A 26,109-nucleotide genomic window follows, 5' to 3' on the forward strand; every position below is an offset into this window, starting at 1 on the left:
TACCTGCATTAAAACTGATATTTAAGTAAAATTACCAAGTTGTCAATTCTTGGTTCTTGCTGTGCAAGACTGAACTAAAGCCTAGCTTATTTGGATTTTTTTTCCTATTTGTGTCACAATCAAAGGATCCTGGGGGTGCTAGTTATAAAACTTCATAATTTGTGGTGAACACAGTGAATTTAATAATTTTATTCTTTTGATGTGCATGAAGAGTCACAAAGCTGAACTATGGAACTACCTAGTTGTCTTCTCAGGTTTAGATTTCCATAGATGATATTAATGCTAAGAGCAAGCTTCATATGTAAAGCAGCAAAGCAGCCGCTTCTATTGCTGCTTTTAAATCTCTCAAAGGAACTGTGATTAATCTTAAACCAACAAAACAAAGCCCAGAGTTCTAGAAAACACTTTTGTTTAAATCCATTAAGGATCAGGTTGCTCCTGCTTCAAGCATAGGAGAGAACTTGAATTCTAATTAAAACAAGCACTGGTGGTTCTCCGCAAGAGAACCTCTGCTTCAGGTCCTGTTTATGTTTGCTAAGACCTAAAATTGACCAAAGCTTGAGCATTCTTACTCAAGAGATACAAGAGGCTTTCAATTTCTTTAAATTTAAGGCCTTACAAGGATTCTAACCCTCCACTTAGTAGGCTCGAGAGCTTTTGTAGAAGGGAGGTGAGTTAATGTGAACAGATTGTGTCAAGCCTACTTGAGAAACATCTATGTGAGCAGAGGGGAAAATACCCCCCCAACATAAAACACCCGTGTCTTCCTTAAAGTCTGTATCTGGTAATATGCCACAAATAAAAGCCGCCTGACAAATACTTCTAGCTGTAGTTTTCAGATTACTTGTGTTACATGGATTGCTCTTTACAGGAATAAATGGGCAAACAAATAGCACGTGGAGATCCATTGACATAAGTTACAGACTACTCAAGTAGTCTGATTACAGAGTAGCCCTGTGACTGGAGGGATCTAGGCACGGCTGGCTGGGTTTGACACCATTTCTGCCTTTGGTTTTTCCTGTTGGTCAAAACTGTGGAACAGTTTTGTATCTGCTTACATCTGGCTGTACCTCTGACTTGCCGGGTGCGTCTTAAACACGCCTAAATGACCTGAAGTCCCACCGATCTTTCAGCTGTGGCACTTCAAGGACTAATTTCCTTTGTCATCTCTTCACTTGTCTCCAACTTGCCCATAAACACAGATGCAGCTTTATCTTTGTGTATGGGTCCCGCACTGTGCAGAAATACTGCTGCCTGCCTCCTGTGTGAACAGGCCGGCTCGCACCGGAGCGCGTTACATTTGTTACCGGGAGGGTCGATCCTTAGCTTGTGGAAGGCGCTGGACCGCGGAGTTCTCCAGGCCCATCCCGCCTTCCCCGCGGCCCTCCGTCCTTGCCCTGCACACTCCTGGTTTTCGCGTGACCCGCACGTTTCGCGATTTTATTTATTTCCTACCTCGTTTTCCACTTCTACACCGCGGCAGCGCCGGGACGGTTACGTAACTCCCACGCTCACTTTATATAACCCGCCCGGCTGGAAACATTTGGGTACCCGCGTCTCGCCCGCCCATCCTCCCCTCCTCCTCCCCCTCTGCCAGGCAGAACACCCCTCCTCCTCTGGCCGCCCGGCTCTCGGTTCAAAGCTGTTCTTTACCGCCATGCCTTACTACGGACGATAAGCAAACCCAGCGTACGGAGCGCACGCTGCTCCGCTCCATCCCGCTGCTCCCATTCCCTGCTTCCCTGCCGAGCCGGCGGCTCCACCGCCGTGCCCTGTGCGGCGGCGCCCCCTGCCGGCCGGAGGGAGCTCTGCCCGTGCCTTCCCCCCACCCCCGCTCCCCCGCGCTCGGCCAATCAGCGCCCACCTTCCACCGCGCTCGGCCAATCAGCGCCCGCCTCTCATCCCAAAACGCACCCCCCACGCCTGCGCGGGCCCGGCTCGCGGGTTCCCGCGCGCGCCAAGGTAGCGGCGCTGCGGGAAGAGGGAGCGGGAAGCGGGAGCGGGGCTCGGGGACGGCCCCGAGCACGGCTGGCGGCCCCGAGCACGGCTGGCGGCCCCGAGCACGGCTGGCGGCTCCGAGCACGGCTGGCGGCCCCGAGCACGGCTGGCGGCCCCGAGCACGGCTGGCGGCCCCGAGCACGGCTGGCGGCCCCGAGCACGGCTGGCGGCCCCGAGCACGGCTGGCGGCCGCTGTTGAGCCTGCCGGGCCGGGGGCTGCAGGTGGATGACAGCAGTGCCCAGCTGAGGCTGTTAGCGCGCTTTCCCTTGTGTGTTACGTAGTATAACCTGCCAAGGTTTTTTTCTTTGTTTGTTTTGTTTTGTTTTGTTTTTGAAAGGTCATTCTCCCCAAACTTCTCTAGGTTGCCCTGGCCCCATCTCTGTTATGCTCCGTTTGTATTTTTGTTCGTTCTCTCAGAAAATTATGGGCTTTTTTTTCCCCCCTTTCCTTACAAGTTCCTTTGCAGAGAACGATGGCTGATGAGAGGAAAAACTGTGTTTCCACGGAAGTGTGTGATGCCTTGGAATCGGTTTCTTTTCTGAGTGTAGAGGGTAAACCTTCACCCTTGGAATCGACAGTACTGCCCAATACAGAGGAACAGCAGGTGTGGATTGGTTTTACAAGGTGTATTCTGGTGATGCTGGGCTGTTTTTTTGAAGGATTTTGGGATTTTTTTAAGCTTTAATAAATGTTTCTTTGGTAAGAACTGCTGTACTTCTCTGCCGCTGAGATGTGTTTGATTCTTCTGCTTATTTCTCATTGTTTGCACACGGGTCATAGCCTGCACCAAATGCAGATACGTGGTCGATGGTATGCGATGGAATGCTAAACTTTACAAAAAAAAATAAAGTAAAGGACTTCAGTAATTGCCATTTGAATGTAATGAGACTGTGCTTTTCTTTTAAATAAGCTTTAAAAATACACAGATCCTTGATGTGAAAGTTCATTAGGTGCATGGAAATAAAAATCTATAATGCTCTGCTGTGCTCAAGCAGAAAATAATATATCCAGCTGCGCGTTTTTAGAGGGATCTGTATTCTGGGTGACTTTTCCTCAGGTGACTTCATTTTGTCTGGCTAGTGCTGGTCAGGACAGGGCTGTGGAGAACTCTAGTAAATCCACCTGCTGAATGAAATGTTGCCAAAGTAAAGACCGAAGCTCCTTGAGAAAGGAAGTAGTGCTGGGATCCCTCTAAAATGCTCCTTGCTGCTGTTGCTTTACCTGGGAGGGGAGACTGTTCTGTAATGGTTGGGGGATGGAAAAGGCCACCTGAGCAACTGAGAACGGTTTCCTGCTTGTTTCTGCGAGGAAGAGGAGGGTCTGGTGCCTGGATGGTGGTAAGGAAGTGGTCTCTCGAGGCTAAGGATGTGTCAGCCAGTGCTGGTTGAACATGCTGCATACACAATGAAAGTGCAACACTGTGTAGCAGCTGCTAGACTAACACAGCTTGAATTCAGTGCAGCGGGAGACCAGAAGGTGGAAGCACTGCAATTTGTGCCTCTGATAGTGTGCTCTTTTAAAATCAAAATACTGGTTTTGTCGTGAAAGAATGCTAAAGGGAGGGGAGTGGTCGGAGGGAACACACAAAAAAATGGGTTACTTAAGGACAGTAGAAGGGAAAGAAGTAAATAAAAGCTTTGAGTCTGAAATTGATGTGAAAGGAAAACAAAACACGTTAATATAAAATAGGAAACACTGTATCAGATACGTATGCTGATATGATTCGGGGCTGTTCTGTTCAAAAAGTGGCAATTATAACTGTTTTGTGTCTTCTTTTTAATGAATAGGTATATGAGCCTTTGAAAGTCTTCTTGAGAGTGAGGCCCTTTTCTATAGCAGAGCTTGAAAGCCATGAATCCCAGGTTTGTTGTAGAACTAAGAAATAACATTTTTTTTTCTCTTACCTGAACAACACATAGTATTGTAAGGCAAAACTTTCCTTTATATAAGCCATGTACTGCCCTTGGAATGGAATATGGAATTATTTGGCATCTGGATAGATGCAAGATTTTTTTTTTTCCACCCTCATGCCTTCTAATAATTTGTATGGTATAGACATGTACACCTGTAGCTCTTCAAAGTTTCACTGGGTACATTATTTAAAAATTGGTGTTAACTCTCTGTAGTGCTCAAGATATAAAGGAGTTCCATGGAAGAGATGATGCAGTTCTAGGTGTAATTTGAGTATCTGACCCTTAAGCTTCTTTGAAATGCTTGAATAATCTCCTACCTCATCCTGGTGACTTTTTGCTCAGCTTGTCAAAAATCTTCTGTAACCTCTACACTGTCAGATTCAGATGCTTCAGTGTTTCATACACACATATGTACAAATATTTAGAAGTGCTCCCCTTTCCCTCATTGTCATCGCTGACGCAAAGAATTCCTTTAGCTGTCTTTGGAGGACAAGGTCTCTATATCATATCTCTTAGTGCTTGTCTTTGCAGGCTGTCTGACTGAAGAGAGGTCAGCTTGAAGAGCTCTAAGAAGGATTTAATGTTAGTTTTTATGTGCTTCTTGCAAATTGTTTTTTAGAAATGCATTTTTGCTTTTGATCTACTGGAGTTGGAACCTTTGTACTGTTTTCACTTGGATAATTCTTCCCCCTCTTGACCCCAACTTCCCTTTGCCTTTTCTTTTCTTTTCTTATTCTCCTTGAAGAGTGTGTACTTCCACAGTGCTTCCAGTTTGGTAAATTCCACAGTCTGAGCTGGCTCCAGGTGTAAATTGATTTACAAAATCAAATTGTTTCAGGAGTTGTTTAGTACATTCGTCTTCGGAGTGAGATGTTTCTTAAAAGCAGGGAGGAAAAAATGAACATTGAAGTTTCTACAATTTTTTTTGTCTTCATGTAGTTCAGGCTGAAATAGTTGAACTTCCAACCCATTAGCTGCATAATCTGTTTTGCATGGGATTAAGACTTTTTTCTCAGCCTCCAAAAACAGAATGATTGAAAAATCTTCAACATTTTCAGTGTTTTCAACTTTCTTTACTATCACCTGAATCTAAGAAGAAAATGCTTGGTAGCAAATGGAAAAAACTCACACAAAACAGTCAAGTAAGCCTTACTTTCTAATCATTAAATCAAACAGATCAATTTAATTTTTAGGTCTTTTATTCCTCCTTTCCATGCATAATTTTCAGGAAAGCACCTTTGTTCCAAATATGTGGCACCAAAAAAAAAAAAAAAAGTAGAACCCAAGGTCTATTTCTTATAGTTATAGGCTGATGCTTTAAACAAAGACAACCAACAGGTTAACTGATCAGTTGATGCTTAAAGAGATAATGATTTATAGAAGTAAAGCTTAAGAGCTCTGGGTGAAATTCTGTACTCCCTGTCAGTGATTCTCCAGAGTCACCTATGGGACAGTAGGAAGTTATGTTTTTTGGATATAAATGATGTGTTCAGCCCCAGAAATGGTCCAGCTCCTGCCAACTTACCTGCAGGATTAGCTGGGGGAGACCAGTGGAGTGAATTGTTACCAGCTGGCTTCCATCTCTGCAGATCTGACTACTTTGGGCCTCTGCTCACAGGCTTCTATGAGGTTGGTGGCAGCTGATGGCACATGCTGCAGATCCTGGATTATTCTGTAGCTCTCCAGGGTTTAGTACATCTGACCAGCACTCCTGTCCCTGCTGATGTGGGAGAAATGTTAAAGACTACATAGGTTCAGAGCCTGGCACAGTGAACAGGTGACTGGTCTAAATTCAGAAAGCAGTTTCTTAGAGCTTCTCAGAATCACAGAATAAGCTGATCTGGAAGGGACCTGCAAGGATCATCAAAGTCCTGGCCCTGCACAGGACAGCCCCAAGAGTCACACCATGTGCCTGAGAGCACTGTCCAAATGCTTCTTGAACTCTGTCAGGCTTGGGGCTGTGGCCGCTTCCCTGGGGAGCCTGTTCCAGTGCCCAGACACCCTCTGGGTGAAGAAGCTTTTTCTAATTTCCAAACTAAACCTCCCCTGACACAACTTCTGGCCATTCTTTCATGTCTTGTTACTGATCACCAGAGAGAAGCGTTTGCCTATTTTTGTTTCCTTGTGAGCAAGTTGTAGGCTGCTATGAGGTCTGTACCAGTTCATTACTGGCACAGGGCTTCTATATCAGTTAACAATCAGACTTGTTAATTGAGGTTCCTAGGAACAGCAGTACTTCCTGCGTACGTGGCACACATGGATTATTGATCTTAGAAGTTCTGGCCAGTCTCTGAACATAAATGTCAGATTAAGTTACAATCAATCCTTTCAGATGATGCATCAAGACATTGTTAAGCTATGCTGGGTGTCCACTTTGCATCTTTAGTAGCCAGTCTGGTATAAATGAAATTTTCCTTTAACACTGGATCCTACATTTATCTAGATAGTGATTGGTAATTGTATTTCACCTTTACTTAACTGAGAATAGCAATGAAATTACTTGAAACTAATTCAGTTTCTTTCATTACTGGTAACACTATTTATCAATCACAGGATAATGCTTCAGACTTACTTTACTTTGTTAATTCTGCTCTTAAGTCTGTTTCACACTGAAAATGACTGATATGGAAAACCAGTAGATTTCCATGTAATTTTATTTCTGTAGAGATTGTGCAAGTCACAATCACAAAGTACAAGGATTTATAAAGTGTTCCCAAGGAAGAGTTGCTGGAAGGAATGCTAGTAAAAGTTTTTACCTCTTAGAAAAACCTAAAGGGTTGCCTTGACTTCATCTGTACTCTGGCTTTCATGTGAAGTGAATATCTCTGTAGTGACATGCCTCGAGATGATATAGGTAAATTGTGGGACTTTTTGTAGCTCTGGTAAATGGGTGGAGACACTAGGCTTTTGGGGGGTTGTTGGAGGGGGTGTTCATTTTTTGTTTTGTTCAGATAGCTTTCTTCCTGAATAATTTTGTGTTGTGTTTTGGTTTGCCTTGTCTTGTTTTTTTAAGGGTTGTGTAACTATTGAAGATGCCCAGACAGTAATTCTTAGTGCACCCAAAGAGTCTTCTGCAATGAAAAACAGTGAAAGAGGGATTGGTCATGCTGTGCACAGCTTCACCTTTTCTCAGGTAGGCCAAATTATTTCAAATTTTTAGTTTTGTTTTTTTCACTATAATGAAAGCTGAATTTTGTATTATGTCATGCAACATGATTTTTCTTCTTTTAATTACATGTGGTGGTACTTGCCTTTTTTTTTAAACTGCTTATTAATTACTGATAAGCTGTCAGGAAAGCTGTATTACAAAGGAGGTGCCTATTAGATGAGACAAGGAAGCTTCTTTGGCAGGTCTGTGGTTTTCTTTGATTAGATGCTACAGAAACATCTCGTAGGCACAAACTTACTGTGGTTCTGCTGTTCCTGCAGATGCTTTTATCTCAGAAACCTTATGTTTGTAGGAATTTATGTAAGTGTGTATTAGTAACTTCCTTTTGAAAGAATAGCAGCTCAACTGCTTAAGCCTTCTTACTGAAAACAAATTTCTTAACTTTGCCTAACTGCAAGAAGTTTTGTTCTTACAGTACCAAGCAATAAACAGTTCCAGAGATTGAGTTATTTAGACCGTTGTAATGCTGATTTTTCTCATCAATTGTGGATAACTGGTGAAGAGTGCAGAGGGAGTTTTACATCACTGGCAGAGCTCTTAGAAGTGTCCACTGAACATGGACAATGAGCATGTGCTCAATAGAATTCTGAGCGGTTTATTTTAGGAGTAGGAAAATATTCAAAACTGAGTGCAAGCCTGAGTGCCTCTCAGAATTAAGCAGGCATCCTGTGAGAACCCAACAGAAGACATTGAATCAGAAGGGGTTCAGGCAAGACAGGAAATTAAGCTGATGCCTCCTACCCAGCATGTTCTGAAAAATCAGTCATGTCTAATCAGTACTTAATATTTTGGCCTATTAAACTTCTTTGTGCCATTTGTCTCTCCTTTTTTCTTTCTTTCTTTCCCTTATCCTAGGTCTTTGGACCAGAAACTACTCAGAGTGAATTTTTTGAAGGCTCAATGAAAGATATCATAAGAGCATATGTTAATGGAGTGAATGGACTGGTATTTACTTATGGAGTTACAAATGCAGGCAAGACATTCACTATCCAAGGTATAAAATATTTGCATGTGTAAAACCTGAGTCAAATCCAATGGCAAGATTACATGAATGTTTACACCTAATTTATTTTTAAGGGACTTCAAAAGACCTTGGTATTTTACCTCGCTCACTTGATGTGATTTTTAGTCACATAAGAGGAAGACATTATCTGAAGATGAACTTCAAACCATATTTGAGCAATGATGTTAAGAAACTAGAAGATGAGCAAGTTAAGCAAGAAGAAGCCTTAAAAACTGCTATTCTTGCATCACTGAAAGAGGTCAGTGACCAAATGCTTCTTAAAACTGTTCTGTAAGACAGGAAGTTTTAAAAGTCTTTATTCCACTATTGATTCTTTATATAAAAATCTACAGTATGCATACTTGGTGAACCTTGGAATAATAGTAAGATGATAGGCTGCTTTTGGAGCTCAGGGTAAACTGGAAGAACTTTCTGCAGCACACAGTTCAAACCAAAAACCATCAGAAAGCCAAATCTCAGTCTCTAGAGAGAAGTCTCATCTTTAGAGGGAGCAGCCTTTGAAAAGTCTGAGAGCTACGTGACCTAACTAAAACCTGGTTCTTGTTAAGTGGCTCTTCTTGCAGGTCAGGTTCCCAGGCTGGATCTTGTTGCCATCATTCAAATGCTTGTACTAGCTCAGGAGAGATGATGGTACTGTCCTAGCAGAGGCAGTGAAGAAGGCAGGGAAAGTCCCTTTTGGTGGAAGACAGTCTTAAAGCAGATTAAAAGTTTATAAACCTGTGATTTATATAACTTCATAAAGAAGTATTCTGATTCAGCAAGTGAAGGGAGATGGCACAAAATGAATGTCCTAAAAGGATTCCTGTCTGCCTTAGGGAATAGTATGTGACTAAGGCTGGTCTCTGAAGACTCTAGGGAGAATAGAGAAGTCTTTACTGTGGCAATCCTCCTCTTCTTATTACCTAGTAATTTCTGTTTCTACGGTAAGAAACTGTCTTACCAGAAAATGGGAATCCATGTATTTGGGACTATTTTATACTTCAGATTCCTTTTGCCCAGAACGTTTTCCCCTGAACTGTGATTCTGTGCATCTAATCCCACAATGCAGTAGGCTCATCTGGTTATCATTCAAAGCAACTCTAAAATAATTCTGGGATGTACAGGAATAATGATTGGGTTTTCCTTTTTTCTGTGGTCTTTAATACTAACCTTGTTGAAGTACTCCAGTTAACCCTGAAAAAAAAATCCTTCTATGACTCAAATTCCTATATAAAGTTCCACTCTATATTTTGTTGCTTAATTTAAATCCTGCAACTCAAAACTTTTAGTCTGAGTCTGGTCAACTCGTAAGGAAATATCTCAAATGAAAAATCTGAAAATTTGAAAGATTACATGTTTATTTTGATAGTGTCTCTGAGTATGTGCATAGAGAAGGAAGGGGTCTTAAAGAAAAGTTGAGATGGTTAGGAGAATAGTAATAAATACCTTCAAAAATTTCATGAAAGATACAGTCTTGAAAAGAGGAGCAAGCAGGAGCCCAGGGTCTGAAACAAAAGGTCAATATCTTATTTTGAAGCTAACTCTATAAAAATATTTCCTTCTGTTAAATCACAGTCTGAGTTACTTATAGCGTAGTAGCTGAATGTTGTAGCAGGTGATCTAGATACTGATGCACTGCAGTGAAAAGAGAGCAATGCTCCACTATCAGGAAGGACAGGTAAAAATGAGTCAGGAAGATATTACATGACAGGACCTTGTTTATGTGTTACAATGCTTCCACAGAGATAGCTCAACGATTCCCAATTCTGAAGCTGTGCTTCTTGATAGCTTGTGAATGAATAGCATCACTGTTTGGATGCTCTCTCAAGCTGTAATCTGAGAGCTGATATGGCTTGGTGAGCTTGGCTTTGGTTGACATGGATTTCTGTAGGCTCGTTTCCCAGGCTCAGTTTACATGTCTCACAGAAAGTGCTTGCTGTTCCTTTCACCCTCCCAGTTCTGACTGCTCTGAGTTACTGCAGCACTTAATGTCCTACTGTTTATGTTCTGTATGCAGTACTGCTGCAACAACTCTTTCTTAGCATGGTTCATACCCTCTCTTTCCTTCCCTTTCCGGGTTCTCTTCGTGGGGTTAAATACTGTTTTTTACTGGATTAAAAGACGCTTTATGTGCATTCTTATTCCCACCTGTTATTGTATTTTCTATTAAATGTCAGGTTCTGTTGTTGGCAAACAATGTCAGTTCCTGTTCCCACTTGTTTTTAGGCAGTCATCTTCATGGTCTTTTCTGTATTTATTTCACTTGAAAAGCAGTGTAGCAACATTTAATTCACTAAATTTTCTCAAAATACCTTTACAAAAACTTATCACATGCACAAGTAATGTGGTACTGGGTTTTCTAAATTCCACTACATTTTTGACATGCCTAGATGAGATAGCATGTGTGTCAGTCCCGTATCCTGCTTGGCACTTCGCAAACATCGAAGAGGCCTCCTGCTGTGGTTAGACTTCTAATACTCAAGAAACACAGTCATATAGACAGCGCAGCTTCTGCAAAACAGTCACTTGTATGATTTTGTTGTAATTGTATTCTATGCTATTTATCTTTCAAATGGAAGACCTCGAAGTATGGCTTTATGCCTCTCTGTAGGAATTTTTGTTTGGATGTACCAAGTGGGTAACATTGACATCAGCACTCAATCCATGGTCAAGTTAGTGCTGCATTTGAATAGCTCTAACACTAGGGTTTGCTTCTCTGGATCTGTTCCCTTCTACTGTAGGATGACCCTCTCTCAGGAAAGAGAAATCAGGGTGAATGTCCTGATTTATAGGGGCCTATAAAATGAGAGGGGTAGTATGTAAAGATGCTGGACTGTAGTGGGAGTTGCTACTTTGTTACATTAATTTTTCCAGAGGTAACTTAAAGGCTGTACTTTGGTGAATTTTGGCAGGTTTAAAACAATTCTGTTGGTGTAAAGAAATTCAGCAAATGTGTGTATTTAAAGAAACTATGCTGTTGTCTACTTTTCATGGCCTTTTAGTTCAGTCTGAATTAAAGCAACATAGAGTGTTGGTTTGTCATAATTTAAGCACTACCACCTTGGCAGTTACTCCTGGAGGAAACTTCTCCTGTTCTTTTGGATGACTGAAGCAATGTTCAGATTTGGTCAATTGCTCATAAAGGCATTCTGAGCTGTTGCAGTCTGACAGAATCTTTTTTCTCCTAGGACTCTGAAGTAAAGTCTCCAGTGCTAGCAACAGCTGGCCACCAAAACTGGTTGCTGGGAGTAGCAGCAAGCAGCAATTCATATGATGGAAAGAGCATTTATTGACTATAGTTTAGTGTTATTAAACACATTTCATTTTCAGCCAGAGAGTAAGGGTGGCCTAACACTTAATACTACTTCAATATTTTAATCTTAAGTACTGGAATTGCTGTCATTTTTAACTTCTGCTTTTCTCATTGTCTGTTCATATGGATTTAATAGTATTTTATTTTCTCAAGGAGACAGAGAGCAGCTCAAATACAATAACAAATTTCTGCGATGTGAAGTTGGATTCTTCTAACTGTACTTCAGACAATCACCCTTCTAACTCCCTAGGTAAAGTGTAAAACTGTTGTGTGTGGGAAAAACATAATGTGAATTAAGAAATATTACTGGGTTACTGCCAGTGGATAAAAAAAATCCCTATATTATACTGCAAAGTAAATATATATAGGTTTTTACCCAATTTTTATCTTCCTCTGGAGAAAGCACAACTATATAAAAATATTTTTATAGTTTCACTCCTTTTGGGGAGAAGAGGGAGACTTAGTCTTGCAAATATAATGTATAAACTGCTGGAAGTCTGTGATAAAGCGAGGCCATCAGCTTAGAACTTGGGCATATTCTTGTAACAGATGACTGGTGAGAAATTTGCACATTTTTGGATAAAGTTAAAGTTATCCATGTGTATCTAATTGTGCAACACAGATGTATCCAAACCATCTCCTTTTAGCAGGTTCTATAGGTTCTTTTAGAAGATTCTATATACTGATTTAAAATCTGTCGATGAGTTGATCTTTGAATTCTTCCTCTGTTTTGGATTAGCAGAGAAGAACTTTGACATTCATAAGACTAATATGCACCAAAGAACACAAGCATCTGTGTGGATTTCCTTTTGTGAAATTTATAATGAATATGTGTATGACCTATTAAGTATTTCATCTACATCAAAACCTCAAAGACGCAGAGTTTTAAGAATTTGTGAGGATCAAGGAGGAAATTGTTACATTAAAGGTAGTAATACTGTTTTATGACCTGGGCGGTTTCGCAGAATTTCTCTGATGATCAGAAATGTATGTAAAGGATCTCTTTTTGCAGATTTAAAGTGGATCTCTTTTTGCAGATTTAAAGTGGATTAATGTTCAGAGCACTGAAGAAGCCTGCAGACTACTAAAAATAGGAAACAAGAACCGAAGCTTTGCCTGTACTAGAATGAATGAGCAATCAAGTAGAAGGTTTGTTCCTCTAATTATAAGCATACTCTGTCCATTTTGAGGGGAAGGGAGGGCACTTCAGAATATGTGTGGAGTGAACCACTCTTCAATAATAATTTAATACTTCCCTTGATTATTCTGGGTTTTTTTATGACATTCTCTCTGAAAGAAAACTAGCAGAGACTCTGTGACTAGTAGTAGCTGCACTCGGGTTGCTATTCATGCCTTTGGACAATCAAAAAGATCAAATCACATTCATCAAATCACATAGCCAACAGGACTATGCATCTTGGCAAATGCTAATGGTGCTAAGTGAGAATGGCTGTGTGAGGATGTTGAGGAAAGCTGGTTAATTTTCATAACTGCAGTATAATTCTTGGAAAGCTGGAGCCTGTCACTGGGGGATATAGGAAGGAGCAAGTCATGTGGTATCTTGGAGCGCTGCTAGATTTTCTAGATGCTTTTAGATTGCTGTGTTCAAGCTGAGCTTACTTGGTCCTTAAGATTTAAACCCCTACCTTTTTATCTAGCTCTGGACAGGGATCAAGGGAGATTCTGGCTTTTGATGGAGTGATGGAAGAAATAAAGGAAGTTGTATAATTTCTATTGAAAGTGCCTCCTTCCTTGACTTTAATGACCTCTTAATAATTTGTCCTTTAAGTGTGAAAGGGCTGTGTTTTATTTTTAGCTAATACAATCATAGCGTTACTAAGCTTGCTTTTTTCTCTAAAAAGCAAGAGTTATGTTGTTCTATATTAGCTAAAGACAGCTGCTGTTAAATTTCATGCTCTTCTTACAGAGTTTTATGCCTAGAATGCCCACTGCTAAAGAAGTTTGTGTGCTGTGCTTCCTGATGAATCAGAGAAACTGGGCACTTCTGGTTCTGTGACTTTTCTCTTTGGTTTCAGACATGCCTACTGCCTGTGTAGATTGTTGTCTAAACCAGAGTTACTGGATTTTCAAGTGTTACAAATTCAACCTTCCTGGAAAACAGAATTATTTTAAAACCAAACAACTGTGCATATTGAAGTAGGCGAAATTACAGGACTCTAGAACTTGAACTTATTCCCTTCTCCCCACCATTTGTTTCTAAGTTAATCCTTCAGATCTGCTGAGTTCAGATACTGCCAAAGGTTTTCTATACGAAGTGGCTACATGACTGCTCTTCTTTTGCTCAGTAGACTTTATTGCACTGGCTTGGTGTTTTTCTCCAAGACAGTTTGTAAGCTTCATATGGTGTTTTTCCTTCTCCTGTGTGACGAGAACTAGAAAGTCATAAAATACATCTTTTTTTGCTGCTGAATGAATGCATTGCAAAAGTAACTAATATACCAAGATAACTAGTGAATTAACTCTTGTCCTTTCTTCAGCACTGAGCTTTCTGTAGCATACAAATTTTACTTTGCTTCAGTGACTGCTTAATTTTCATAACTGATTATTAAAAAGAATGTCTTTCCATTTCAGTCACAGTATATTTTCCATCAGGCTACTCAAGCTAACTGATGAGCATCAGCCACATGTTCTTGGAGTATCGGAGTAAGTGAATGCTTCATGTGATTACCAAGAATGTAAATATTTTGGAAAAATTAATAAGGTGTAAGCATGCCAAACTGTGGAACTTTCTAATAATAAACAAATCCTCTGAGTTGAGAAGGAATTCGGAACTCCACTGAGCACATAGACTGACTGGAAGCTCAAAAGGGACAAGCACAGAAGAGTTTTCCTGTCTCTTACTCTAAGGTTGTGCTGAAGCAGCTTTGTCAGTAGTGTGTAAACTGAGGAAAATGTGTATTGTCTCATGTAATAGGGATGTGGTGGCAGAGTAAGCCCATGCAGCACCAGACTGTATGCCCTGGTAAGCAGAATTCAAGTGTCTGGCTGATAGAGGGTGATCTCTGCAGCTGGAGGGCAGCACTTGGTGCTGGAGGCCACAGGTGCAAGCTATGCCAATCTGTCTTTCTGCTCTGGGACCAGACTAGACTTCATGGGTCAAATGTTTTTGACAACACATTTGGTGCGCTCCTAGAATATAAATTAAAATCTGTCATCCCAAAAGAATTCTGGTGACATGATCTCAGACTGTTCCATAGTCCAATGTAAAGTAGGAGGGGACCATGAAATAATGTGCTTAAAAGCTGTTCTCCATTAATATAAAATGCTAATGTAAGTGTACCCTGTGAGAGCAGTGTTAAGTCCTTACACTTAAGTCTCTGCTCTTTTATGGTTTAGAGCAAGCAGCCTTATCTTCTGGCCTGAAGGCATTTAGATAGCGCTTTTTTTTTTTTTGGGATGGTGTGTCTTTTTTTCTTCTGATTAATTTAGCTTGATACAGGAAAATGGAGACAGACTGTAACAGAATGTTTTAGTTCAATCCTAGCTCCTACTGCTTCCTCTCTTGTCTCTGCTGAGCAGAGGTGGTAATAAATATACCTCATTGTGAGATACACCTTTAAATGTGAGAATACCTCTAAATGTCAGATGTTGCAGTGATAAATACTCTTAAGAAAAGATAACTTGAGAAAATTACTGCATCTGTATTTTTCTCTTGCTTTCTCTATCATAGTGTATCCCCCTGGCAAAACTTGCAGCAGCTGTTAGGTGAATGACAGAGTCTGTATGTTGCTTAAGGAAGAAAAAAGCTTTTAATCTTGTGCTGGAAAGGATAAAGAACATAAGGCTTTCATACACTTGAAATATGTGCCTTAATAAATTGTATAGGACTTACTTTAGCTGCATGAAAGTTTATGGATTTAGAAATTATTTAAATAAATTTGTGTATAAGTGAGTAATGGTATGGTCACATAAATTATCCAACTTCCAGAGCTTCCTATATTTCAACAACTTTCCTAATATAAAGTAAAATGTATTGAATTCCTTGATTATCCAGGATGATTTTCTGATTGTAACCTATTGTGCCATGAGGGACAATTCAGTGGCCTGAGTTCAGCAGCAAATAATTGCTATAGACAAGCAAAGAGCTCTATGGTGAGCTGGGAAGGACTTAATGTGTGTGTTCTGGATAACTCTTTCATGCAGGTTGTCTTTCTGTGACTTGGCTGGTTCAGAGAGGTGTAATAAAACACATGTCTTTGGAGACAGACTAAAAGAAGCAGGAAATATTAATAATTCTCTTCACATCCTTGGAAAGTGCATTGCAGCATTGAAGCAAAATCAAAACCCAAAGTAAGTGATAAGTTATTTACATGCCAAGTTTTAGGTGGAGACACTAAGTATCCCTTTATATATCTGCAAGCAGTTTGCACAGAGAAAATTGGAAAGCTACAAAATCTTTTAAGTCTTCCTTATTATAGATGTCACTCTAATACCTGCAGAGCACAGTTTCTCCATAATTAGTGTTTGTGGAGAGCAACAAAAGGCAATTTGCAGCAAACTAACAGCATTTCTTTAGAGTATGTATATGAACAATACATTTTGTGTACAAAGCTTCAGTTTTGTCTTCTTCATTTCCACCTGCAAATTATACAGGTAGATTCATCAGGCAGCTGATAGATGACCTGTACTTAGCTTTTTGCTTGTTCCACTATCTGCTTTAGAACACTAGGAAACTGTGATGCAGACACCATGCTACTTTTACTTTTAAATAGTTCAGTTTGTTGGAGAGCCTATGAAATCTAGGAAAGACCTTGCTCTTTGGTTTAACATAACTTAGGCTTAAATATGAGCATCCTATTGGATCTCTTCGTGAAAGAGAGAAACAGAATTAAGGTAAGCTACAATGGCCCAGAATTTTATGATTTTTGTTTTGTTTCACAATTTCATATTTTTCCCTCCCTGAGGATGAAGCCAAGCTATATTCCATTCAGAGAGAGTAAGCTGACTCGTCTGTTTCAGCCATTTTTTTGTGGGAAAGGCAAAGCTTGTATGATTGTAAACATCAATCAGCATACTTCCACATATGATGAAACACTGCATGTAATGAAATTTTCAGCTATAGCCAGACAGGTAAGAGTATATCTACTTTCTCTGCTATTCTGATTTTTTTTTTTTTTTTTTGTTAATAGTGACTTGTGAAATTATCAGGTTGTATGGATTTTAGTGTGATTTGGATTCTTGATTCATCATATTAGTTCTTCTGCATGTAGCCTCTCCCTAAAAGTAGTATGCCTTCTAGTAGTCTTGCCCATCTTCAAACCTATTTGTGGTAAGACGTTAAGACAACTGCAGGTGTCTGACTGTTCAGTTCTACACCACTGATGCTCTGTGCAAAACACAGGGCACTTTCAGATATGACTGATTTATACCATATATCTGAGCAAATGCAGGATTTCAATTCCAACTTTTGATGAGTTACTTAACCTGGGTGCAGTTAAACATCTGTTGCACAAGATGAGTTGTTCACAACTTCTCGGACAGTTGCTGGTAGTAAAAGGAGTATCATCTTCTTTTGTAGTCTAAATGAGATCTTTTGCAATTGCATTGCTCCTATTTGGCTAAATGCAAGTAATTAATAATAAAAGTGTCTTGGCAAGCTTTTCCTCCATCTCTCTCAGTACCCTTGGGTGGATCCCATCCAGCCCCATAGACTTGTGTGTGTCTACATGCTGTAGAAGGTCAATGATAATTTCCTCCTGGATTATGGGGGCCTCATTCTGCTTCTTGTCTCAATCTCTCATTAAATTCAGGACTTGGGGTTGATGTTTGGCCTTAACTTCATTCAAGTTCCCTGAAGCTGCTTCTTGCAGGGAGTGGGATGCTGAGCTATGCTGTGTTTCATGGCAGAAATACAGTAATTTTTTAGTCTGGAGCCACAGATTATTTCTGTCATGTTATTACAAATCTATAGTAGCTTGTCTAATATGATCTCAGCGAGGAAGTTTTTTCTAATTCTCTTCAGGTGTGACTTTTGTTTTAAGTGTCTACTGTGGAGACAGATTTCTGATATGCTGTCCTATGACATAGTTACTTAAAATCTTTATGTAAATAGCATGAAGTGCTGAATTCTGGTCATAAATTGCTGATTCCTTGCTGAATCCTGGTCAGGTTATTTCAGAAAGAAGCAAATGTTGTAGGGATTTTTTGCTTTTCATTAACTTTGCAGGAAACTACACCAAAACCCTTTTATTTTAGGGGAAGAGAAACCACCTGTCTAGACAAGGATGCTAAGTTTCCTAGCAGACATTATTTCCATTTCCACTCTTTTTAGTTACTTAAGTCTTATGTTCATGAAAGAATTATGTTACATTGATGGATTCTTTTTTTTTCTGCTAAAAGGCATGTAAGCTTTTGTTGACATTCACGTAATCATTAAATATTGTGTGAATACAACAATGCATTCGTGCCACTTCTTCCTGGTATTCTGATGCCTACAATATTGACAGCATTGGTAAATCATCTCTGGATTTTTTAGGTTATCCAGACAATCCTGCCCAAAAATTTTGGTTATTTTCCACCAAAGATAGTTGGAGGTGATGGCAAACCTATCATGCACTTTGATGCTAACACATCTGTAGATGACTTTGCTGACAGTACTGAAACCTTTGCAGAAGAGGAAGTGGACATCACCATTCTGAGTCATGAGGTAAATACATATCTACTTAGAACTGCACCCAAGAAAGCAATTGCTGCTAGTTCTAATACTCTTTTAAAATAAGAGATGTGCTGAAAGCTGCATCAAATGGGAAGTGGAAGTTTCTGTTCAGTGTCAGACAGACTAGGCTTAGAGTGGCCTAGTTCAGTGTAGCTGTGGAAGGATGCCCTGTGGCTTTCTAGTTAGGTCAAGTGCTAAATTTGGACTTCAACTGATTGCCCAACAAGAAGACTAAGGAAGCAGTACATATTTTTAAAACAACACAATTTAGTTTTTTGTGCTTTTTTTTTTTTTTGAAACAGTGGTGACGAGTTAAGATGCAGCATTTTAAAAACATAGCTATACAATCTAATAGCAATAAACTGTAAAAATCAAGTAGGTTTTATGTTGTTATGCTGTACAAACTAATATTTAAATGCCAAAACAGAAGTAAACTTTTTGATAGTGGACACCATCAAGATGGACACAGGATGTATTTGCAGTAGAAATTAATGTTCGAAAATATTTAAACTTTGGTGCAGACCCCCAGAAAACAAGCTTCTAAAAAGTATCCTCTATGGATGGCTGCCTTTATGAATATTTTGTTTGAGATGCATGTCAATATGTGTTTCAGTCTTGGTTTTTGAGTGGAAATGTTTTAAATTTAGGACCTCTTGAAAGCTGCAGAGGACTTAAAGGAGAAGGTAGCTGCAGAAAGGCGAAGTAAGCTCCTTCTGGAGGTGAAGATACGTAAAGAGATGGCAGAAGCAATGTTTCGACAGCTGCTGGAAACAGAGGAAGCCTGGAGGCAAGTCAAATTGCAATCTGCTTTGAGACTGAAAGGCTTCCACATGTATAAAAGCATACCTACATGTGGATGTATATACATACATGTGTATATTCAGGACATAGCTACTCATGTTATTTAGAGAAGACAGGGCTACACAATTTAAAAATCTCTGAAGGAAAGGGAAGAAAGAACATTAAACTTGTTCAGTTCAGCCTCTTCCCATTTACAGTGGAAAAGTAATGCTGCTTTCTGTTCAACTTTCCTCTGTTGAATTTGTAATTACTGGAGCTTGTCCTGGCTTGTTATTACTACTTAGCAGACGTAGAAGATTGTTACACGTACCCCATTGAGGCGATTTTTCCAAAACATACACTCTGTCATGTTAATATGCATGCATGTGCTTAAAGTAGTTTGATTCATAGCTCTTTTGAGCTCCTCTGCATGACTTATGAGCCATTGTTAGTTTGTCTTATGAATTACTGTGCCCTTATTAATTATCTTATGAATTATGAACTCCGCACTGATGTTAATTTAGGAATTTTTTTTCAAGTCCAGATTCCTCAAGTTGAGTTTACTTCCTCTTAACTCTTCTTTAAATCAGCTTTCTGCTGTTTGAATTGTTTAAAAAATTAATATCAAGTTGCCAGCAGAGCACACTATGGTTTAACCCCAGCACTAGCTTTAAAATTGTTTGGTTGCCTTCGGCCAAACACATGAATTAGCATTTATGCTTTTTCTGTGTTAAGGTGATGTTCTGCATCATCGATGGGTGTTGTTTTTAAATTTTGACAGTAATGTGGAACGTATTGAAATAATAGATGGGGAGGGACTTCTTACAAGAGTAAGTAGTGACAGGACAAGGGGGAGTGGATTCAAACTGTTGTTTGAATCCACCAATTCAAAGAGTTGGTTTAGCTTGATTGTCATGACAAAAATTTTACTGTGAGTGTGATGAGGCACTGGAACAGGTTGCCTAGAGAAGTTGTGGATGCCCCATTCCTGGAAGTGTTTGAAGGACATGTTGGAAAGGTCTAATGAAAAGTATCCCTCCTCATGATAGGAATGTGAGAATTAGATGATCTTTAAGGTCACTCCCAACCCAGGCCATTTTATGATTCTATGAAAATGAATTTGGCATTTATCTTAAATGGAAGAAAAGAAAAACAAACCAAAAACCAAAGTGAGAGATGCCCCTAGGATATATGCTTCAAATATAACATCTAAATAGGTGTGGCCACTTCTATCATTGTACGTTGGTGGATTTTCTTATAACTTTTTTTGACAAGTGTTAAGTGTGTGTTCTTCTATAGCACTTTCTTTGGCATATGCCAAGTAGAAGTTACATTTTGGTGCAAGTCTGTAGGATTGTTGAGATTAAAAGGAAAAAAGTGCTTCTTTTTCTTTTTGTTTCACAATTTCTGATTAGAGAAATAACTTTAATATTCTCAGCTGAATACATGTAGTCAAATGTAATAGCAGGAATGCAAATGTATAACCGTGTTCTCTTCAGCAACCGCTTGGAAGATATGAAAGACAGTTATGAAGAAAAACTCGAGAGCAAATTTGAAATGTATAAAGAGGCTATTAAGAAACATGCATATATGTGTGCAATGGAACAAATTGAAGACCATTATGTTCCCATAGAAGAATTTCTAGCTGAACAAGAGAAAGTTGAGGTATGACTGGACTGCCATTAAAGTATGCTCTAGCCTCTTAATTGTAAATTTTGCTTTTCTTTAGCAGAATCACTCTGGGATTTTGAATGTAACAATAAACAAGGAAAATAACTAGCAGTTCAGCCTTGCTGTTCTGTGTTCAGTGCTCACCATAAGGATACAGATGTCTTCTCTCTGGCACTACCTGTAGTGCTCACCTAAACGGCATGATCTTTGCCCTTAATTTTTTTCAGGATAGAGAGAGGAAAATACTGCAATTGGAAAGGCAACTTGATGAACAGTCAGGGAGGCTGTTGGCTGTAGGAAGTCTGAGCTCAGATATTCTGACTACTGAAAATAACATGGAACGAGGTAGGAATGTAATCTGGGTATTCAAAGTTCAGCTTACTTCTGGTAATGTGTATAAACAAATACACTTTTCTTTTGCCTATAGATCTTATGCACAGCACATTGAAGAGAGCCAATGAAGGATTACAGAAACAATGCGAAGAGAAGGAAGAGGTAGCTCTTGCTTAGTATTTATCTGGGGATGATGATTTTAAACTCCATCATGGTTCAATGTTTAAAGATGTGCATTGTAGACAAAAGCATGAAGATTCCTGCAAATGGGCATTGAGCTTATAAAAAAAAAGCCCTTGCTCAGTTGTGGATGACTTTTGCCAGAGACTGTTCTGGCCTTATTCTGGTCTGTAAAACCATTTGCTACTGTAACAAAACATGGTGAATGTGGTGTGAGCTGGAAGTAAGGAAGTATGTTTAGCTTTGTGCTGGAAATTATTGTAAATATTGCCATGACCTCAGAGCTTTCCTTTCTGAAATGCTTCCTGCTTCTGCATAGGAGGACAGTTACAGAACCTGGTAATAGTTTAGATTTTAGATCTAAAATCAAAATAGTGCTTTAAAGCAGTCCTTTCTGAAACTACTCAGCTCCACTATCAACCTAAACTTAAGTAAGGTGAATCTCTCTCTTCAAACAAGATCTCTGTGCTCTGAATACCATATAGACATGGGAATTATGGAAAACATTAATTTTTAAGTAAGCATTTTTATTCTATTCCTTGAGTGATCTTCTTGTAAAGATACAGCTCATTTCCCATGTTTAAAGAGGATATGGGGAGAAGGGAAGATGTTAAGTTTTGCTTTTTCTCTAGTATCAAATATGAGTAGGGATTGGAGAAATAGTTCCAGCTGATTCTAATAATCCATGTAAATGGAAAATGAACTTAAATCCCTTTCTATTAAGAAAGAATACTCCAAAAATAACTTTTTCCTTACCAAGTTTAATGTCTCATGCTATGGCTGTAGCATTTGTTTTCCACTGTTTTTGAGAGCTCTACATCATTTTCCCATGTCACTTTCAAATTTTGGTGAAATTTTTATGCTTGTTATGGGGATACAGTTATTGATTGTTTTGTGTGGCTAGAAAGTGTTAGAATGATGAGACTGATTCCTGCAATAACTGAAATAAGAATGGATTAAAACAGTTGATTCCATCAGTGCCTTTCTGCTGCTTTGCCTCAAAGATCAGTGCATGTGTGACTTGTAATTCACTTTTTTCTTCCCATTCAGCCTTTAAACATGGGCTAAGGGTGTGAGGTTTTTTAGCAACTTCATAGAAGTAAATTAATGGTAACATCTATTTTTCTGCTTCAGAATTTCTGTTGCCTCTTGGGGCTTAGGCTTAATCCATTAATATTCTTATCAGAAAGGTGAGGTCTTCTGTGGTAACTGTGCTCCAGTTCTTTATGTGAGTAGTGTTAATGAGACAAGTGTTCTTTTAAGTACTGTTACTGAAATGAAGCAGGCTGTTCCAGATGTAGCTTAGTCTGTGCTACTGTTCATTGACTGGCAGGTCTGTAAATCATAGTAGCTTCAACACAACAGCCTTTGAATATTCCAGCTGTATTTTATCACCTGAAATGATGAGCTGGGACATAGGAGGTTGAGAGAAGATGACTTTTTGGTTTGATCTTGCAGTTTGCATTGTTCTAGTAATAAACAAAATGATGTAAAACATGCTGTTTTGAACTTCCATGTGTATGGGCTTTATTTTCAGCTTATAAAATCTCTGAAGTTTAAAATACAGAAACTAAACGAAACCCTGTTAGAAGCTAATGAAGGCTACAGAAAAATGGCAGAAGAAAACAGTCAACTGAAGCACACAATCATGCTCAAGGTTAGTCAATGATTTAAAAACAACTTTAATATGGCTTGTATCTGTAGTTGTAATGGCTGCTTCTGCATATTTTTATATGTAAAATCACTGTTAAATTAGCAATTTGTTTTGATGTTAGCATTTTTTCTGTGCCTAACTTCCTGAATTATGAGCTCAGAGCCCTTGTGTTTCACTACTTGACTCTGAATCTTGTAAGACAAAGCTCATTTTTCAACTTAAGTGATAGACTGGTAATAGGGTAACTCTGCTGACAAAGCCTGCTGATCTAAAGAGGTCATGAATTCTTGTCAAGCAAAGAAAATACTACTTAGAACTCATCATGAGGCAAGCAAGGTATGCACAAATGCTACTGCAGCAAGGCCTAAGGATCTGTGGCTTTAAAGCTATACTGATGGTCCTGTCAGAAATGGCCAAACTGGATGAGACATATGGGCAGATAAACTGTTTAATACAGAAATGGACATCTTTCCTTCAAAAGCAGGGACTTCCTAAAGTTTGCTGCATCTGACCTCAGATATCATCTAGATTCCTAAACAAAAAAATGAAACTTTTGAACTCTTGGCACTTGGAATCTAAGCCTCACTTGTAATCTGCAGGTATAGTAACTGCTTAGTGATGTATTTCTTTGAACATTAGATTAATTTCTGCATACTTCTTAGTTTAAATTTGAGACTGAAAATTATTTTACTTGAACTTTTAAATTGGAAGTTACCTTCCTATCCATTCTTAATAGGAAGGTGATTTTGTTAACCACAGAGATTAAAGCGTGTATTTAACACTCTGTATTCTGCCCATTCAAAGCATTTTTCAGTCCTGGTTAGCAGACTTATGCCATAAGAGTTTTGATTTGGCCAGTTTTGCTTTCAGAAATTGCAAGGCAGGAAAGCTGCCTTTATCTAGTTCCTAGAACAACATCAATTCTTTGCATAGTGTGACAAAGCATTTTAGCATCAGACTCTTAGTCAGACTTGGTCTCTAGATTGTATGGCCCTGTAGTTTGCTGGGTTTTTAGTTACTTTGTTGTAATTTAGAGGAAATGGGTACTGAATGGCCATATGACATAGTAATAACAAAGGTATTTATGGGTTTAATAAAATAATGTGAATAAGAAAATTAACTGCATAAAAGAGAGACACCATGCAGTGTTCACATACTTTAACACAGCCTTATCCTCATAGGATCAAGAAATGAATAGTCTTCAGAACTGGGCTAAACGTGTTCTTGAGCTTGAAGAAACAGTGTCTTCCCTGCAAAAAGAGCTTGAAGAACAGAAAAATAATTTCTTTGCAGCGGAGTCAAAACATCAGAAACCTAGGAGAGGTTTGCTGGCTAATCTGAAATCCACAGTAGCATCCACTGCTAGTACACCTCTTGGTAAAGGCTGGGGAAAGTATGAAGAGGCTTCACCCTATTCAAGAAAACAAGGACTGTTGCCTCATAAAGCAAAAGAATAATATTTGGTAAATTAAAGTGTGTAATTACTAGGCTTCTTTATTAGTCTTCAACTGTTGGTAGCTCTTTCTCACTCTTAGGTGCCATCTTCACTGTCATATTGACTGAGAAAAATGTTTAATACAGAACTTTTTAAATCAAATCAGGGTTGAATTTAGAGCTATAAAAGTTTGGGTCTAGACATGTGCTTTTACTGTTGATATAGGGATGTGATCTGAGAAATATATATATTTTAATTCTGGAGTAATTGCTATCATGGTCTTCTGTACTGATAAATGTGTGGTTCATGCAAAGTGGGATGTCCCTCACCTGCTGTTTGTTATGTTTTTAAGTTATTTTATTTCATTGCTGATTCCTAGAAATCAGATGCCTTGTAAACTTAATCCTAAGTAGTTAAAATAGCATGGTTCTTGACTTAATATTCTGGTTTTGACCTGGAGACTCCCTTCTTGGGACCAAACTAAGCAAACTGCTAAAGAAGGCAATGAAATGAAATCTGATCTGGCTCCTTGCTATTTTTCAGCTAACTTGGCTTTGTAAAGAAATTTGTTTTAATAAAATTTGAATTTCCACTAGGAATATGTATTAAACTTTGAAACATGTGTTTAATAAAATTTTCCATTGCTAAATTCAGCTCTGACTCTTCATTTTATAAATCAACAAAACCAAGATGAGAAAAGATCATGAAATTAGAGCCCAAATGATAGTGATATAGGATGATCTTGAGTTGAAAGAATCATATCCTTGATTCTATTACTTAGCTTTTATCTAGTAGCTTAAGGATGGAAGACTGTGGCATGATAAAAGTTGAAGTAGTTTTCCTAAAGACCTTTCCAGTCAGTGAAGGTGAGGGGATTTTTAACTACTGTGGAAGTACAATGCCTGTAATTGCTGGAGGTTTACTGTGGAATCTGTAAGTAAATTGGATTGATCAGTCCCTGTAAAGGTGTTTCTCAGAGTGGAAGGGGGACTGAGTTCAAAGCAAGAGCCTCTCCCTCACTGGGGAGACAGTAGGTGGTGCAGCCTTCCCATGTGACAGGAGGACAGCCCTGCTCTGCTGTGACTCCTCTTGCCAGGTCACTGAGGGTTTTGGGTTGGTCTGTGATCAGTAATCACTCTGACATCTATATAACAAGGCTGTGGAGGTTGTACTTCAGCCATTGCTTTTCTCATGTTTTGAACTGTTTCTATTAAGTACAGGGTTATCTGGTTTTAGTAGTTCTGAAGGTCTATAATCCCTGCAAGGTAAAATTTCTAAAATATTTGTCTACTCCCACATAAACTATTCCAGCTATTAAAAAATATTTTGCTGTAGTTATACGAGACATTGAATGCTGATCTCTTGAATAAGAAAGCTGTTATGTACAAATTGCTTTAGAAAAGCAATTACAACAGAAGTTAAAAAAATCATCAGAATGGGCTAATACTGGAAAATTTCCATAATACCATTTCAAACTACCTCGTGCTCCACCTTGGCAGCCTGTCTAGCAACTTTATTTAACACTAACTATAACCTTCTTCTCCCTGAGCAACTGTTCTTTCTATGTTCCCTCCTACTTCCCAGAGCTCTTTGGTTGGCTACAGGAAATGGTTTGAAAGGCAAAGTTACATTATCTTGAGCTTTTTTTTTTTTTTTTTTTTTTTAGCCTTAAAATAAAATGAAGCCTGTAATGAACTACTACTGGCCAATATTGAACTGTAAATGTTTTCCCAACAGTTGCTAAAGCACAAGTGTAGCTATTAAGTTAAAGGCTTTCGGGAAGATGTTTGCAAGAACAGCTGAGGATCGGTTCTTCTCTTCATGCCCTCCAGGATAATAAGAAACCACAAGAAGGATGCAAAAAATGGTGGGTTTAGTCCTTTTCAGTTTCTCAAAGGTGTAAGGAAAGCAGAGTCCATTAATCTTGGTAGTGGTGATAATCAGAGATTCCCCTGTTCCACATGAAGCTATCACGGAATAGAA

General features: G+C 39.0%; 1 protein-coding gene across 3 annotated transcripts; it reads left to right on the forward strand.

Moving 5' to 3' along the window:
• Window positions 1-1,207: 1,207 nt before the first annotated feature.
• Window positions 1,208-24,779, forward strand: LOC137472886 (kinesin-like protein KIF20A). 3 transcript variants are annotated; one of them, XM_068188392.1, is made up of 19 exons: window positions 1,208-1,547; window positions 2,455-2,603; window positions 3,787-3,861; window positions 6,926-7,045; window positions 7,937-8,075; window positions 8,159-8,343; window positions 11,551-11,647; window positions 12,137-12,325; window positions 12,435-12,546; window positions 13,990-14,061; window positions 15,562-15,708; window positions 16,323-16,488; window positions 17,894-18,064; window positions 18,721-18,905; window positions 20,353-20,518; window positions 20,752-20,869; window positions 20,952-21,019; window positions 22,575-22,694; window positions 23,873-24,779. In XM_068188392.1, the coding sequence occupies exons 1-19, from the start codon at window positions 1,223-1,225 to the stop codon at window positions 24,146-24,148; spliced, it is 2,880 nt and encodes a 959-aa protein (XP_068044493.1). In that variant the 5' UTR covers window positions 1,208-1,222; the 3' UTR covers window positions 24,149-24,779. The 3 variants fall into 3 exon arrangements, with proteins under 3 accessions (XP_068044493.1, XP_068044503.1, XP_068044513.1); XM_068188402.1 differs by having other exon boundaries at window positions 18,721-18,860; XM_068188412.1 differs by lacking the exon at window positions 1,208-1,547 and adding an exon at window positions 1,899-1,962.
• The last annotated feature ends 1,330 nt before the right edge of the window (window positions 24,780-26,109 follow it).

This window comes from Anomalospiza imberbis, chromosome 1 (assembly GCF_031753505.1).
Source record: "Anomalospiza imberbis isolate Cuckoo-Finch-1a 21T00152 chromosome 1, ASM3175350v1, whole genome shotgun sequence".
Lineage (NCBI taxonomy): Eukaryota > Metazoa > Chordata > Aves > Passeriformes > Viduidae > Anomalospiza > Anomalospiza imberbis.

Bases quoted from the DNA above. Each gene is read 5' to 3' on its own strand.
- LOC137472886 (XM_068188392.1), top strand. From the start codon at position 1,223: ATGGGTCCCGCACTGTGCAGAAATACTGCTGCCTGCCTCCTGTGTGAA. The intron at 20,870-20,951 runs GTAGGAATGTAA...TTTTGCCTATAG, and splicing joins TGAAAATAACATGGAACGAG to ATCTTATGCACAGCACATTG. The intron at 21,020-22,574 runs GTAGCTCTTGCT...CTTTATTTTCAG, and splicing joins AATGCGAAGAGAAGGAAGAG to CTTATAAAATCTCTGAAGTT.